Source organism: Mastigoproctus giganteus, chromosome 9 (genome assembly GCF_048544385.1).
Source record: "Mastigoproctus giganteus isolate SK-2022 chromosome 9, ASM4854438v1, whole genome shotgun sequence".
NCBI classification, from domain to species: domain Eukaryota; kingdom Metazoa; phylum Arthropoda; class Arachnida; order Uropygi; family Thelyphonidae; genus Mastigoproctus; species Mastigoproctus giganteus.
Window position 1 is genome coordinate 97,786,356 of NC_143583.1, and position 17,917 is coordinate 97,804,272.

Below are 17,917 nucleotides of genomic sequence, written 5' to 3' on the forward strand. Positions count from 1 at the left end.
TTCAATCATTTAATCATGAGTGATGAAGCCAACTTTCATTTGAATGGGTATGTAAATAAACAAAATTTTAGATATTGGGCAGCTGAAAATCTACATCACCTTCCTAAACAATCACTTCATAGCCAAAACAGTTACTGTTTGGTGTGGGGTATTTACTTTTGGTATCATCAGTCCATACTTTTATGAAAACGCTAATGGTTCAGTTATAACAGTAACTTCAGCCCTATATGTAAACATGCAGCAAGAATTTGTAAGAGAGGAGCTTCAAAAACAAGTCAACTTATGAAATGTCTAGTTTCAATAGGATGGTGATACAGCACATACCACAAAGCTTTCTATAGATTCTTTAAAGGAAATCTTTCCAAATCACATTGTCTTGTTTTGGTAATATAAATTGGCCACCACAATCACTATACTTATCTGTTTGGAATTTCTTTTTATGAGGCTTCTTAAAAATTCAGAGTCTAAACCATCCACAGACACTTGAGCTAGTGAAACAAAACATTCATGATGAAGTTGAAAAAATACACTACACAGAGCAATAGATAATGTGAGTATGAGTAGAGGATTGTATTAACAATGGTGGTATGCATTTAAGGGATATCAATTTCAAATACTGAGGAGTGTAATATATATGCTTTGATGTATAGTATTAAACTGTGATAACAATAAATTCCTTTTCCAATTTGCGCAGTAGTGATTTGATTTTTTAAATGAATAGTTGTTTTTGCTTAACCCTGCACAAATATTTATTTGGCAGACCTCTACAAGAAAATCAATAATTATGCTGTTCATATCAGGTGGATTAACATGATCATCTTGTTCTTTCTAGTATTCTAGCATAAACCATGCATTCCTTGCTATTTTTCCCCCTAATCTTAGCCAAAGACTTCTCATAATCTGTTTTAATACACTAAACTGTTCCCATTCCTTTAATAACTCGATTCCAGACTAATTTACACTTATTGTACAATTCTGTGTACTCAAAAATTTATAATTATACCATGCTTTTTTTTTTTATATCATAAGTCTTGCCAGTGCATCTGGTATTCATTTTGGTCTAAACCTTGAAAAAAAAAAAAAAAACTCTCAGTTGGTATAAAAAGCTTAGTAGTCTATGATTACCTCTCTGAACACTTTCCATTTTACATTTGCACTCTTTAACAAATATCAGCTAATCCTACTGAAAATAATTTAATAAATGTCTGAGCCCCTTATAATCACCCTTATGAAAACAAAATCCCTTCCCTTTACTTCTTAGTAGTTATTTCTTTGAAGAAATCCCACATCAGTTTTCTATGCTCTCTGCCACATAGTGGTTGCTTTACTTGAACATCTTTCTACATAATTCAGACACAGCATGGGTTTGTTAAGAGAAAGTCTTGTCTGACAAATTTGATAGGATATTATGATGTGGTTACAAAGGAACTGGATGCAAAAAATAATTTTGATATCATCTATTTGGATTTCAGGAAAGCTTTTGACACTGTTGCTCATGAAAGACTATTGTACAAATTGGAGCAGAATGGCATTAAGGGTAAGTTGCTACAATGGATAAAAGGATGGTTAAGTGGGAGAAGACAGAGGGTGGTAATCAATGGGTGCTGCTCTTCGTGGACTAATGTTATTAGTGGAGTCCCACAGGGTTCGGTGTTGGGTCCACTGTTGTTTTGTATATTTAACAATGATATTGATGAAGGTATATCAGGCTTAATGTCGAAGTTTGCAAAGGTTGGCAGGGTTGTTAATGACGGTAATGGCAGTGTGCTACTGCAACAGGATCTAGATAATTTGGGCATATCGGCTAAGAAGTGGCAACTGAAGTTTAACCTTGACAAATGCAAAGTACTGCATATGGGTAGAAGTAACCCCAGAGAAACGTACCAACTGTGTGGTACTACACTTAAGGTGGTAGAAAATGAAAAAGACTTGGGAGTAATTGTGCAGGCAGATATGAAGTTTTCTGAGCAATGCAGACAGGCTGCCAGGGCAGGTCATGGGGTTTTGTCAATGATATATAGGAATTTTGCTAGCAGGGAAAAGGAGGTGATTATCCCTCTGTATAAGGCAATGGTCAGGCCACGCCTTGAGTACTGCGTACGTGTCTGGAGGCCTCATTTTAGGAAGGATGTAGATTTACTTGAGCATGTACAGAGAAGGGCAACAAGATTGGTGAGGGGAATGAAGGGATCCTCTTACCAAGAGAGGCTTAAGTTCTGCAAATTGCAGTGGCTGGAGACTAGGCACCTGCGCGGTGATCTGATTGAGGTATATAAGGCCTTGAATGGGTTGAGCATGCTGAATTCTGATGGGATCCTTCCACTTGTTCAGATTACAAACCTAAGGGGGCATAAATTCAAATTAAGAAAAGACAGATGTAGAATAGATGTGCGGAAATTTGCCTTTAGCCAGCGGGTGGTTAATTGCTGGAACAAACTTCCATCTGTCGTTGTGGAAGTTGATAGGTTGAATAAATTTAAGGAGGAACTGGACAGGCGTTTGGAGGGAATGGTGTGATTTTTTTTTTTGGCTGATGCTGCATAAGCTCATACACATGCTTTCTTGCATCACATGCCACTACTACTACATTCTTAATATATGACTAATTACTGCTTATAATCAGATCAAGAATATTACTTCCTCTTGTAGCCTTTCTAAAATTTAGAACACAGTCATCTTAGCGAAAGGTACAGAACACAATCATCTTAGCAAAACCAGAAATGCTCTGCTACTGAGTGAGCTCTGAATCCATGAGTTCTTCCACTCCATAGTAGCTTAGCATAATACACTACTGTCTATTGCTCATTTGGAGGCCTGGATTTGATTCCTGTCTACAACTGGAGGAATTTCTAAAGTCCTCTTTATCTGAGGCTGTACTTAGTATTAGCAATACAGTGCAGGAAAGTCACAGGCTTTTACTGCACCAGTCAAAAAAAAAATAATAATAAAAAATAGTAGATATACTATAAGAAATATATTTGCATAAGAAAATACATCTTCAAACTGTCACCCTGAACTACCTGTGAAAGCAACTTGTTCCAGTAATCAACAACTCACTGGCTAAAAGAAAACTTCCTGCAATTTAGTCTAAACCTCTTCCATTGTAATTTTAATTTATGGTTCCTAGTTTTGGAATTCCACCTTCATTCATTTTACTAACAGAGCCTTATAAACCTCAATCACGTCCCCTCTAAGGTGTCTGGTTGCCAAGCTCTATAGCCCAAATATTTGGAGTCTTTCCTCATATGGTTCCATTTCCTTTCGCTGATCTCACCATGCGAATTGCCCTTCTTTGGATCCTTTCAAGAAGTTCAATGATTTTTTTAGATGAGATCTCCATAAACAGACACAGTATTCCAAATGCAGTTTACAATTGCCTTGTACAGTGGGATTATGACTTCCCTTTCTCTACAGTATATTGTTTGATAAATCATCCACAGGACACCTTTTTACACTGCTCAGAAAACTTTATATCTGTCCATATTGTAACCCCAGATCCCTTTCTTCCTTTACTATTTTAAATTTAATCCCATCAAGTGTATGAGTTATTTTATGGTTGCTATTTTTTTTAAGTGTAAGACCCTGCATTTTGCTATATTAAAACATAGCTGCCACTTTTCTGAGCAGTTTTGAAGAGAGTTCAAGTCATCATGAAAGAGTGCTGCTTGGCAACAATTATTGATGACTCTCCAAATCTTTATGCCGTCTGCAAATTTTGACATCACACCCTTTATCCATTCACCAATTTCGTTTATGAAAATCAGAAACAACAGTGGCACAAGAACTGAACCTTTGGGGATCCCACTTCTGATTTTACACCAATACGAAGAAAATCCATTAATCGCAACCCTCTGCCTTCTGCCCTGCAGCCACCCTGAAATCCATTTTAGAATCTTTCCAATAATTCCAACATGATCCAGCTTATATGGTAACAACTCATGAGGGACTGAGTCAAATTCCTTGCTAAAATCCAAATAAACTATATTGAAATTTGTTCCCTAGCTCATGAGTAACTGTGTCAAAATAACTTACTAGGTTAGTTAAACATGATTTTCCCTTACAAAACCATGTTGTGTTTCCTTTAGAGTGCCATTTCTATCTAAATGTCCCTGGGTTGTACTCTAAGATTTTCCCTACCACTGATGCCATACTAACCATCTGTAGTTATTGACTTCACTCTTAGAACTGCCTTTATATATTAATGATAGGTTGGCAGTTCTCTAATCCAAAAGAATCTTTCCCACATCTATGGATGCCCTCATTAACCTCAATTTCTGGCTGCCTCTCTCAAAATTACTGGGCATATGCCATCAATTCCAGGAGCCTTACTTGCTTTTAGGCTTGAAAGTTTTTCTAATAAACAGTCGTCTGTAATTTATAAATCACTAACTTCACATTACTGTGCCTCTCTTGCACAGCCTCTTCTTAACGTGAAGTGTCATTTTTCTGTAAAGGCAGATGCAAATATACCTGTTCAATTCATCCGCAACATCAGCTGGGTTGTCTAAGGCTTTCCCACACCCAGTGCACAAGGGTCTGACCCGATTCATTTTCTTCTTTGTATTCACATACATGAAAAACTCCTTGTCCCTATTCTTTGCTCTCTTAGCCAGTGTGTTCCCATACTCAGCCTTCATAACTTTATCTGCAGTACTTATCTTATCTGTAGTTAACCAACAAATCTCAGCTAAAGGGTGTAGGTTCTCTCTCCCGTGAGTTATTACTGGTTTTTTAGCCTGCCAAATCATGCATATTGGCCAGCAAACACACTCTTTTACAGACACAACATATTTATCATTATGAGCGCTTAGGCCTGTTAATATCAATTTAAAAAAAAATTAATTCCATTCATTATCTGGAAAATTAACAAGCCCCACAACAATCCATTTTAGTTACGGACCCACTCAATTGTTCATATAACTGTTTGCTATACTCATCACAGTCATTTCTTGTTTATGTTGGTTCACGTCTAGGTAACTACATCCAGTATACTAGGTGCACTCTTTTAGAAATTGGCCACAGGGTATACCCAGGGTTACTAACAGTCCTACCTTTGCAAAGATGCAAGCAGAGGATTTGGTTGTTGCAGAATTACTGGATTTTTCCACTAAACTTTGGTCAACTTAATTCATGAGTGTCACCCGAATATCAGTTCCATCAGTATTTTAGAATCCCAGGTAGAAAGCCCTAGCTTGTCATACTTGAAAGAATGTCTATGACAAGCCTCAGGGGGCCAATTTAATGAGTATTAAAAACATGTATGTAACAAAACTGCTGATGGATTAGACAGAAGACAGCTGAATACAAGAAATGACTTGCAAAGGAAGCTAAAAATGGAAACAGTGTTCTCTTCATATGTGAATATGAAAAGGAAGAGGGTGTATCAGATGGCCCCTTAATTGATAGAAGTGAAACATTCACAGAAAGTCTAAAAGAAGTGACATTCAAGTTGAATGGGTACTTTGCAATGATCCTTACAATTTGAAAACTATTCAAACATGAAGGAACAGTGATAAGGAGGCTACAAATTAAATAAATAATTTTGGAGAAAAGTTATTGGGAAAGCTATTGAAGCTGGAAAAAAGTAAAATTCCAGGAGTGGATGATATTAGCATAGTTGAGGCATATGATGCAAGAAAGCAAGCTTATATAGCATCAGCTAAAAAAAAAAAAAAAACACCTTCCCATTTCACCCATCCGGTCACTTCAAATGTTTGTCTAGTTCAGGCTTAAATTTATTTAAGCTATCAACTTCCACAACAGATGGAAGTGTTCCAGCAATCAACTACCTACTGGCTAAAGGAAAACTTCCACACATCTGTTCTACAACTGTCTTTCCTCAATTTGAATCTATGTCCCCTCAGGTTCGTAATCTGAGCAAGAGGAATAATTCCATCACCATTGACCGTGCTCAACCCGTTCAAGGCCTTATACACCTTGCAGGTGTCTAGTCTCCAGATGCTGCAACTTGCAGAATTTAAGCCTCTCTTGGTAAGAGCACCCCTTTGTTCCTCTCACAAACCTTGTTGCCCTTCTCTGTATTCATTCTAGCACCTCTACATCCTTCCTAAAATGAGGCCTCCAGACCTGTGTGCAGTACTCAAGATGTGGCCTGACCACTGCTTTATACAAAGAGATAATCACCTCCTTGTCTCTGCTAGCAAAATTCCTATATATCATTGACAAAACTCGATGACCTGCTATGGCAGCCTGCCTGCACTGCTCAAAGAACTTCATATCTGACTGCACAATTTCCCCCAGGTCTTTTTCATTCTCCACCTCCCTAAGTGTAGTACCACACAGTTGGTACATTTCTCTTGGGTTACTGCTATCCACATGCAGTACTTTGCATTTGTGAATGTTAAACTTCAGTTGGCACTTAATCCATCTTCCTAACTTTTCTAGATCATGTTGCAGTAGCATACTGTCTTTACTGTCATTAATAACCTTTGCCATTACCAATCTTTTTTATTATCTGCAAACTTGGACATTAAGCCTTATATACCTTCATCGATATCATTGATAAATACACAAAACAACAATGGGCCTGCCACCTGGGGGACTCCACTACTAACATTAGTCCACGTAGAGCAGTGTCCATTTATTACCACTCTCTGCCATCTCCCACTCAACCATCCCTTTATCCATTACAGCAACTTTCCCTTAATGCCATACCACTCCAATTTGTACAGTAGTCTTCCATGTGCAACAATATCAAAAGCTGTCCTGAAATCCATGTGGGTACATCATACAACTGGGGATGTTAATGAAAACATCATTAGACGACTAAAGGATGATCTCTTGGACTGCGGCTAGCATCTTTTCAATCCACAAAAGAGGAATGAAAGAAGTGATGGGCAGCTACAGACCAGTAAGTTTGACTTCAGTCACCTGAAAGAACATTGAGTCTGTGGTCATCTCTATAGAAATGGTATCCTTAATGGGTCCCAGCATAGGTTTGTGAAAGGAAAAAGTCTTACTTAACTAATTTAGACTATAAAATATTTAAGGGCAAAGGCCTCATGGTACGAGGTAGAATAACTAACATGTAGGTTAGTGCAAAAGCATCATTTTAACGTAGCCATCTACCAAAGTAGTTAAATTAATTAATTAACTTGGCATCGTTTTGGTTATATCTCATATTGTGAATGTCTTCACAACGAGTTGCTATGGTATTGTACTACCTCGAATAAATATGCTTTTGCACTAACCTACATGTTAGTCATTCTACCTCGTAGCATGAGCCTTTGCCTTTAAATATTTTATATTCTATATCACTGCACACCATCAGGCATCTTTCATATTATGAAGTTATACTTCATAACTGGGTTGTCACTATTGCAACACCAGGGTACCTGCCCACCCACCGAAGAGAAGCCAACAAGCTTTGAAACGGTGCCGTCTGGGTGGTGGTATCCACTGAGAATAAATAACTGTAGTCTTCTCCACTGGTGAAGTGTTATTTATTCGAGGTAGTACAATACCATAGAAACTCATTGTGAAGGCATTCATAATATGAGATATAACAAAAATTATGATAATTTAATTAATTAATTTAACTACTTTGGTAGATGGCTACGTTAAAATGATGCTTTTGCACTAACCTACATGCTAGTTAACTAATTTATTTAATTATTATGACAATGTCAAAAAAACAGTTGGATGCAGGAAACAACTTTGACATTACTTGCCTTGACTTCAGTAAGACTTTGAATGCAGTTCCCCGTGAAAGGCTATTATACAAACCAGAGCAAATTGGAATTATTGGCAAGATCCTTGAGTGAATCAGGAGCTGGTTAAAAGATAGGCCACAGAGAATAATCATAAATGAACATTCTTCAGAGTGGGCCAGCATAGTGAGTGGAGTCCTTAGGGATCAGTATCAGATCCCTAAGCAGTAATAAAAGCAATATTTAAATTCCTTTCTGTTCTTCAGTTCTGTTTTTTAAATTATTTTCTTACACAACCAACTGCTTTCTAATGGTTCGAGACTACAAGTGTCACCTAACTGAACATTGTCACTAGCAAATAACATCATCCCGATACTAATGTCATAAGATAAACAGGCAAAACCTTACAAAGCAGTAATAGTAAGAGGGAGGTCACCCATATACACTACAGACAACAGAAGTGGAAGCAGAACTGGCAGAAAATGAACCATCCATGACAACATCTGCATAATGTTATTCTAAGTTCCTTCTGCTGACACTGTTCAGTATTCATTGAATCAGTAAAAAAATTGATATAAATGCTATTAAATATTCTTTTATGAAATTTCAGAGGAGTATAATTAACATTAGAAGCATTTTTATTAATTTTATAAACTACAAATTTATAACATTTATAACAATATGAACATTATTTTATTACATAACTGTATAAGACAACACATAATGTAAACTTTACAGTGCACTATATATGTAGCTCATATGGTTAGCCAGTGTAATGTTGAGTTGGGTTAGGTGGAACATAAGCACTAGGAAAACAAAATTGAGATTATGCATATGTTATAGGCCAAATGATAGTGATGACAATAACGAACAGCTATACAGGCAAATGAAAGGGAGCAGTAAATCAGAATGTCTTATAATGGGATATTTTAACTTTCCAGATACTAACTATAACTTGTGGATTGGTGGCTTGCACAGCAGTAACAAAACATTTCTGGAATATTGTATGACTGTTTTTTTTTTTTTTTTTGGCTGATGCTATATAGCTTGCTTTCTTGCAACATTTGCCAATACTATAACATGGTGTAGAAAACAGTCATACAATATTCTACAACCAACCTTCCTCAATTTGAATTTATGCCTCCTCATCAGTCAGATATGAAGTTTTATGAGCAGTGCGGACAGGTTAACAGAGCAGCTCATGGGGTCTTGTCAATGATACACAGGAATTTTACTAGCAAGGATAAGGAGGTGATGGTCCCTTTGTATAAAGCAATGGTCAGGCCATACCTTGAATACAGGTCTGGAAGCCTCATTTTAGGAAGGATGTAGAGCTGCTGGAATGAGTACAACAGAGAAAGGCAATGAGATTGGTCAGGGGAACAAAGGGTTGCTCTTACCAAAAAAGGCTTAAGTTCTGCAAATTGCAGCATCTGGAGACTAGGCACCTGCAAATTGATCGGACTGAGGTGTAGAAGGCCTTGAACAGTTTGAGCAAGCTCAATGCTGATGGGATTCTTCCTCTTCCTCAGATTACACACTTGAGGAGGCATAAATTCAAATTGAGGAAACACACTTCTAGAATAGAAGTGTGGAAATTTGCCTTTAGCCAGCAGATGGTTGACTGTGGGAACAAATTTCCATCTGTCATTGTGGAAGTTGATATCTTAAATAAATTTAAGTAGTACTAGACAAACATTTGGAGCAAATGGATGGGTGAAATGGGAAGTTTTTTTTTTTTTTTTTTTGGCTGATGCTGTATAAGCTTGCTTTCTTGCAAGAAAGCATATGCATTCTACTAATGCTAATTCCTCATGTGTGAATGTAGATGCAAAATACTTATTCAGTTTGTCAGCAACCTGAGCAGGATTATCAACAGTTGAACCATTGATATCAAGTAGATGTGATTCATCCACCTCCTAGTGTTTACCTACATAAAGAATTCTTTACTATTTTTCTTTTCTTCCTTTGACAAGGATTTCTTATAATCTGTTTTAGCTTGCCTAATCTTCTTTGTGACTTGATTACAGACTAGTTTTTATCTACCATAAGCTTCTTTGTCCCTGACAATTTATATGCATCCTATGCATTCTTTTTCTCTGCCATGAATCTTATTAGTTTATCTGACATCCACTTTGGCCTATATCCTAAAACAGTACTTCTTACTTGGTATGAAATGCCTAGTAGCTTCTATGATTACTTCCTTTATTGCTTCCATTTAGAATTGATTCAGTTTATCCCACTGCATAGAATTTAAAAATTGTCTGAGAGAAGTGCAGTTACCTTAATGACAGCAAAACCCCTTCCCTTTACTCTTTATGGTAGTTACATCTTTAAGTAAATCCCACATCAATACACTGTGATCACTGCCACCTGCTGTTCTTTTATCTGCAGATTCTTAATGCATGAATTATAACTGCTAATAACTAGAAAAAGCGTATTACACTCTCTTATTGCCTCTCTAACATGTTGCTGAAGAAAACAATCATCTAATAAATCCATAAAAGTCTTGCTAGTGACTAACCCCAGGGCTCATATCTGGTGAGTATGGGCTTGGCACACCCAGGGTCCTGAGCTGGAAATCATAATTTTTCTCTTTCTTGGTGATTCCCCTTCTACTCCTGACTCTCTCTCTCTCTCTCTCTCTCTCTCTCTCTCTCTCTCTCTCTCTCTCTCTCTCTCTCAGGGTAATTCAGAAATTTTTTTTTGGCTGATGCAGCATAAGCCACAGGCTTCCTTGCACCATATAGCTAATAATAATAATAACCTAGAAGTTCTAGTCTATATCTGGAAAGTTAGAATTATCCATCATAAGACAATCTGATTTGCTGGCGCACTCTATTTCTCTGTACAGTTGTTCGTTGTACTCATCAGAGTCATTACACCTATAACAAACTCCCACCCTCATTTTTGCTTTCCCAGTGCTTATGTCACACCAAACTGACTCAACATTGCACTGGCCACCCATGTTGACTGCATGCACTGCTTTAGATTTGATGTGCTTTTTAAATAAGAGCATAACCCCTTCCTCATCCTATCATGGCTGTCCTTTCCATACACGTTATACTCACTGTATTCAAATTCTGCATCCCTTATATCTGAGTGACACAATGTTTCTGATATCCCAACAATGTCTGCATTTGATGACTTGATCAACACTTCAAATTCATCAAATTTACTTACTATGTTCCTATCTTTGGTGTACATGTAAGTATAGATGCACGTTTTTACTCTTAGTTAGTCTAACACAGCCCATGTATTCACTTGTTCCATGTGACTCACAAAATGGAACAAGTGAAGGCCTTGAAATTTCCAGCATCTTGTTTTCCAAGTTGCTGCACAATGCAATAGAAGAGCTGCAAGAGACAACAAGACAAAGCAGTATCCTTGATCTGATTATCAGCAGTGACTCTTTGTGCATTGAGAATTGCCAGATAAAGGAACCACTAGGTGGCAGTGATCAGTGTATAGATGTGTAATTTACTTAAAACTGCAACTACTGTGGAGAATAAAGGGATGGGATTTTGCTTTTGTAAAGGTGACTACAAGGGTCTTAGACAGTTTTAAAGTAATTTCTTTGGGACCAACTGCAAATTCTAAATGGGAAGCATATGTGGAATTAAATGTAGAAGCATATGCGGAATTAAATGTAGAAGCTGATATGCTTTTTATACCAATTAAGAATTTTCTTTTCTTGCCACCAGTCTCATTTGACTGATGGCAAGAGAAGAAAAATGCATAAGATGATTATAAATTATCAAAAGACACAGACACTTACAGTAAGTAAAAAAACTAGTCTGCAATCAAACCACTAAAGTGCAGAGGGGTTTAGTCAAGCTAAGGAAGATGACAAGAAGTTCTTGGCCAAGAATTCAAAGAAAAGTAGCAAAGAATTCTTTGCTTATGTTAACAACAGAAGGAAAGTGATGAACCACATTGTTGTACTGGATAGCATAACTATTGATAGCCATTCAGGTTGCCAATAAATTGAAGAAATATTTTGCATCTACAATCATGTACAAAGAAGTTTTTAGGATATGGATATCAGGAGTATATCAAGTGATATCAGTTGGACCAATTGATAATGTCACCAACTGCAAATTCTAAATGGGAAGCATACATGGCAGCAAATGTAGAAGCTAATAGGCTTTTTATACTAACTAATAAATGGGAACTAAATGATTTTGTGAATAACTGTTAGGAAAATAAAAGAGAAATTTCTGAAGCTGAAAGTATATAAAGCATCTGTAGATTTTGGAATTTATCCAATTATATTAAAAGAATAAGTGAGTAATTACACACCTGAAAGCTTGACTTCTGTTCTAGAAAAAAATAATGGAGTCAATGTTCAAAGAAGTAATGCTGGATCACCTTGACAGAATGCAGTTATATGGCAATCACAGCATGGATTTGTTAAGGGGAGATCTTGTCTGGCCAACCACTATTACCCAACAACAAAAGAGCTGAATGCATAAAATAATTTTAAAATTTTGACATCAAATACTTAGATTTCAGTAAAGTTTTTGAGCTGGATATCATCATTTTCTTGGAAATTCCTTTTTACTCTCTCTCTCTCTCTCTCTCTCTCTCTCTCTCTCTCTCTCTCTCTCTCTCTCTCTCTCTCTCTCTCTCTCAGGGTAACTGGTGCAGCATAAGCCTCAGGCTTCCTTACACCATATGGTAATAATAATAATAATAATAATAAAAGATGGTTGAATAACAGAAGGTAGATTGGTTTTTAATGGGTATTACCTTTCTTGAACCAATGATATTAGTGGGGTCCATTCTGGGCCCTTCATAATGCTGGGCCCTTCATTATTTTTAATATTTATTAATGATACTGGTGAAGGTACATCAAGCTTAATGTCTGTATGAAGATGATACAAAAGTAAGAGTGGTTAATGACTGCAATCAAGATGTTTAACTGCAACAAGACCTAGAAAAGTTAGACTGGTCAGCTGAGAAGTGGCAATTAAGGCTTAATACTGATAAATCCAATACAGGATTATCAATATGAAACAACAAGATAATAGAAGTTGCAAGGTTATCCGACAACTGCTAGCCACCTCTTTCTCCCAGAAGATTCAACTAGTTTGTTTGGTATACTACAATTGGGGCATGTTTAAACCAGCCAACAACGGTCACCCATCCTTAATAGAACCAGTTTAAAATAGCTTTTCATTTGGAATCTGAAATCATTTGGATATATTTCATAGTTTTATCAGTATGTAACATTTTGCGATCCCCATGTGTGCATCATTCTCCTTTCTTCCACAGCATAAGTGAACTGGTTAGCCATTATTTATACAACTTTATAAAACCTGGAATATATAACTACTATAAAGAAGTTGATTATATAACACATATGGACAAAATATATAAAAATAATACTAACATTTATCACAAGTTAATTTTTTTAGGAGACAGCAGGACTTTTTCAAACACCTTTGTACAATAACTAATCAAATATAAAAAGTGGCAAAAAAAATTCATACATACAGAATTACTTTATGACCAAATAAGGATTTAAATACTTACTTCACCTAAACCATAATTGGCTGTAATGCTAATAACTGATGGATCACAGCTAACTGGATCACAGGTGAACATCACACCAGCAGTCTCACATGGTGCCATTTCTTGAACCACTACAGCCATAGGAACATTGATTAACTGCCCATTATTCCTTGAATTTACATAAAGAATAAAAATCTGAATGCATTTATCTTGTTATTTCATAATAATCACTTTTTATTCATTTTACTTTTATACTTTTCCAACATACAGCAATATAAAAGAATGAATATAATAAAAAAAAAAAATTATGTAACTAAAGAAGAAAAATAATGATTATTTTGTATTTCTCATTTCCATAAAAATTATTCATAATTAAATATATTATTTAAATATTATTCATGACCAATGAATGTACAATGTAAGTAAAATTAAATCTCCACTTCTAACAATTGGCCATAGTAACAAGTGGCCCAGTTCAATGTGGCAAAACTACGGAAGTGAAGTGCTGTCAGTATCAGCACAACATTTTATATTATACAGCGAGGGTCATACGTGGTTCAAATAAATAGTTCAGCACACAGGTCTCAACTCCACCAAATACTTGTAGGTTGAACTGGATTACCAGATTAGGCTGTGGCTAAAAACAGCCTTCTTCCAAATCAGTTCTCGCAGCTGCTTTAGAGGGTGGAATAGAAGCATATTCTGGATGACAACCACCAGAGGTTGGCAGAAAATATGCCCAGGAGAGCTGAGGCTGTCATACAATTTTGAATAAAAAGCTACTTTTGCTATTACTGCATGTGTCCAAATATTTTTGGCCATATAGTGTAGTTTTCAGTGGGATTTAAGCTAAAACAATTCTCTATCTCTAACTTAAATGAATATGCAAAACAACTGGTCATTGTTGCCTGATAATACATGCCTCACATTGCTAATCTTTAATGAAATAGTTAAGATGTCTTAATCCATATATTGTTTGTGGATGTACAGAAATAGTTGAGCTGTGCTAATCCATATATAGCGTATGAACTGAGTTATCAAAATAAGCAATCGGATACAGTATAAAACAATATTTTTAAAGATAACCTCTATCAATGTCATGGAAGAAAAGATAAAATGCAGTTAAGAGGAGTATTGTACCATTGACTAATGACAATCCCCCATGCATGTTGTACACCTTTTGTAAATCATTCCATCAATGTGTTATATGAATAAAAAAAATTAAAACACCAACCTTTTATATTCAACTGCAACAAAGGAAAATTGTGATGCCCAGCACCTTTTTACAGCAACCAGAATCTAAACATAAAAGAAATGAAAGTAAACTTATATCTCTTTGATATAATCAAGTCATTTTTATAAATCCTTTTACTTTTATTATTGATTTTTACTATTTATTTTTATATATTTTTTATTATTATTATTATTACTATTCATTTTTTACTATTTATTTTTATATTTTTTTTTATTTTTGTTTTTTATTATTTTATTTTATTTTTTGGCTAAGTACAGAAAAAGCCTGCAGTTTTCTTGCACTATGTGGTCAATACTAACACATTTAATTAATATTTTTGCTAATACAAATACAACCAATAACAGAATTACTTAAAGAAACAAAACACTATTAAACCACATGTGTAATAATACAATCCCCCCATGCAAACATAATCTTAATACAATTTCGATATGATCCAAGATGGAGTTGGAGAATAAAGATATAAAGAAACTCAAGCCACAGTCAAACCTGAACATGGTGGCTTATTCTACTTCTATTCTGACCTACTTTATATTCTATACGATATTGCCAATATATACAATATTGGCATGTGAACTTAAATTTTCACATATGAAGTCAGCCAATATTCATTTCAAACTAGTAGTTGTTGGTGACTCTATTGTCAGGGAAACAGGAAACATGGTATGTAAAAAGGATAGGTGGAACAGGACCAGGGTATGTCTCCCAGGGGCAAAGGTTGATGACGTTGTAGAGCGGATATAATCTTTTAAGGGCACAAAAGGTGACATAGTTGTACACGTTGGCACTAATGATATTAAGTGTAGGAAACCGGCAGAATTACTTAACAAGTACAGGTCACTGATGAAAAAAAGCCGTGAATTAGGGTTGAATTTAAAAGTGTCTGCAATTCTGCCCAGACACAATAGGAGGGAGTATATGATGAGAGCCTTGTCGATCAATTCGCCCCTGGAAAGATTGTGCAAGGCTCAAGGGGTAGAATTTTTTTCAACCTAGTCTGTACTTGTTAACAGGAGAGACTGCTTCTACAGGGATGGGATACACTTAAATAGAAAGGGTGCAAGAATATTTGCCGATGCTATCGAGGCAATGTTAGGTGGATCGGAAAACTGCTAGCTTAGGGGGATACAAGGACTAATAGATTAACAGTAGCCACTGGCAGAGGTGAAAGTGATTCTTGCACTGCTTCTATTGGAATGAGCAGAAGCCTGAAGGCGCCTGAGTAGCCAGGTGGGAAGGAGCAGCAGTGCGTAGCACACGCTTCTTGATTAGACCGGGGTTCGAGCCCGTCACCACCAAATACGGAGGATGCGGAAAGGTCAGGGAATGACCACTGCACCGGAGCAATATGGCCTTAGTTGCTAATGCTCCTAAAAACCAAAATAACAATAACAACAACAAGCCTAAAAAAAAAGATGCAGAATATTTTAGAGACTGCTGGGAGTCATTGCGGTACAAGTAAACACATGGGTTGTGTTAGGGTAGCTAAGAATAGAAACAGGTGCATGAATACTTGCGTGTACACCAATGCTAGGAGTTTGGTAAATAAATTTGATGAATTTGAGGTATTGCTCAAAGCATCAAAGGCGGATATTGTTGGGATATCAGAGACGTGGTGTCACACAGATATATGGAATGCAGAACTGGAATTTGGGGAGTACAATGTGTACAGAAAGGATAGACAGGATAGGAAGGGAGGAGGGGTTATGCTATTAGTTAAGAAACATAAAATCCAAGAAAGTGAAGCCAGTCGACATCGCTGGACAGTGCAGTGTCGAGTCAGTTTGGTGTGACATAAGCACTGAGAGATCAAAATTGAGAGTAGGAGTGTGCTAAAGGCCTAATGACTCTGATGAGTATAATAAGAAACTGTACAGGGAAATAGAGTGGGCCAGTACATCAGAGAGTCTTATAATGGGTTTGCTTACTTACTTTGCCACTTTTAATATAACTGGATAGATCTCATCCACCACAGGTGCCTTTCTTATGTTTAACTTCAACAATTTCTTCTCCACTTTGCTCTCAGTTATTACAAAATCATTTAACTTCCTGTTAGAGTTTAACAAACATCTGGTCCTCTCCTCTTTGAATAACTCCTTGTGTGTGAATGTAGATGCAAAATACCCATTTAGTTCGGGAGCTATCTGAGAATGAGATTGGTCCACTTGATATCATTGATATCAAGTGGACCAATCTGATTCATCCCCTTCCTTTTAGAGTTTATATAAGTAAAGAAGTCTGTGCTGTTTTTCTTTGCATCCACTGCCAAAGATTTTTCATAATCTGCCTTCGCTTGCCTAACCGCCTTTGTGACTTGATTACACTGTTGTTGTTGTTTGGTTTTTTGGAGCATTAGCAACTATGGCCATATTGCTCCAGGATATGCAGTGGTCATTCCATGACCTTTCCGCATCCTTCATATTTGGTGGTGACGGGCTCGAACCCCGGTCTAATCAAGAAGCATGTGCTACGCACTGCTGCTCCTTCCCACCTGGCTACGGAGGCGCCTAACTTGACTTGATTACAGACTAGCTTATATATACCATAGGCGTCTAATGTCACCTGATAATTTATATGCATCCCATGCATTTTTATTCTCTGCCATGAGTCTCATTAGTTCATCTGACATCCATTTGGGCCTAAACATAGAACCTATTTCTTAGTTGGAGCAAAAAGCCTAGTGGCTTCAAAAATTACTTCCTTGAATGCTTCCCATTTAGAATTTTCTGTTCGTAACATCATCAGTTGGTGTCACTGTATAGAACTTAAAAAATCTCTGAGACCACTGTAGTCACCTTTACAAAAGCAAAAACCTTTCCTTTTACCCCTGATAGTAGTTATATCCCACATCAGTACACTGTGATCACTGCCATCTAGTGGTTCCTTTATCTGTAAATTCTTAATGCATGAATAATCACTACTGATAATCATATCAAAAGTGTTACTCCCTCTTGTTACCTCTTAAACATGCTGCTGTAGAAAACAGTCATCCAATAAATCCACAAAAGCCTTGCTAGTGTGCAAGTGACCAACCCACAAGTTCCAGTTAATATCTGGGAAGTTATAATCCCCCATTATAAGACACTCTGATTTACTGGCCCCCTCTATTTCTCTGTACAGTTGTTCATTGTACTCATCAGTCATTAGGCCTTAACTCACTCCTACTCTCATTTTTGCTTTCCCAATGCTTATGTCACACCAAACTGACTCAACATTGCACATGTCCATCTATGTCAACTGGATGCACTTCCTTAGATTTTATGTGTTTTTTAACTAATAGCATAACGCCTCCTCCCTTCCTATCCTGTTTATCCTTTCTGTACACATTGTACTCCCCAAATTCCATATCTGCATTCCTTATACCTGTGTGACACCACATCTCTGATATCTCAACAATATCCACCATTGATATCTTGACCAGCACTTCAAATTCATCAAATTTATTTACTATACTCCTAGCATTGGTGTACATGCA

General features: G+C 36.6%; 1 protein-coding gene across 1 annotated transcript in view; it reads right to left on the reverse strand.

Annotated features, from left to right (window-relative positions):
• LOC150080578 (uncharacterized) overlaps positions 1-17,917 on the reverse strand; it is a 192,123-nt gene that overhangs the window by 86,494 nt on the left and 87,712 nt on the right. Inside the window, exons 9-10 of the mRNA XM_090380744.1 lie at positions 14,422-14,486; positions 13,209-13,356 (exon numbers count right to left, since the gene is read on the reverse strand). Of these exons, the coding sequence (XP_090236870.1) occupies positions 13,209-13,356; positions 14,422-14,486 (213 nt within the window). The remainder of the gene's footprint in view (positions 1-13,208; positions 13,357-14,421; positions 14,487-17,917) is intronic.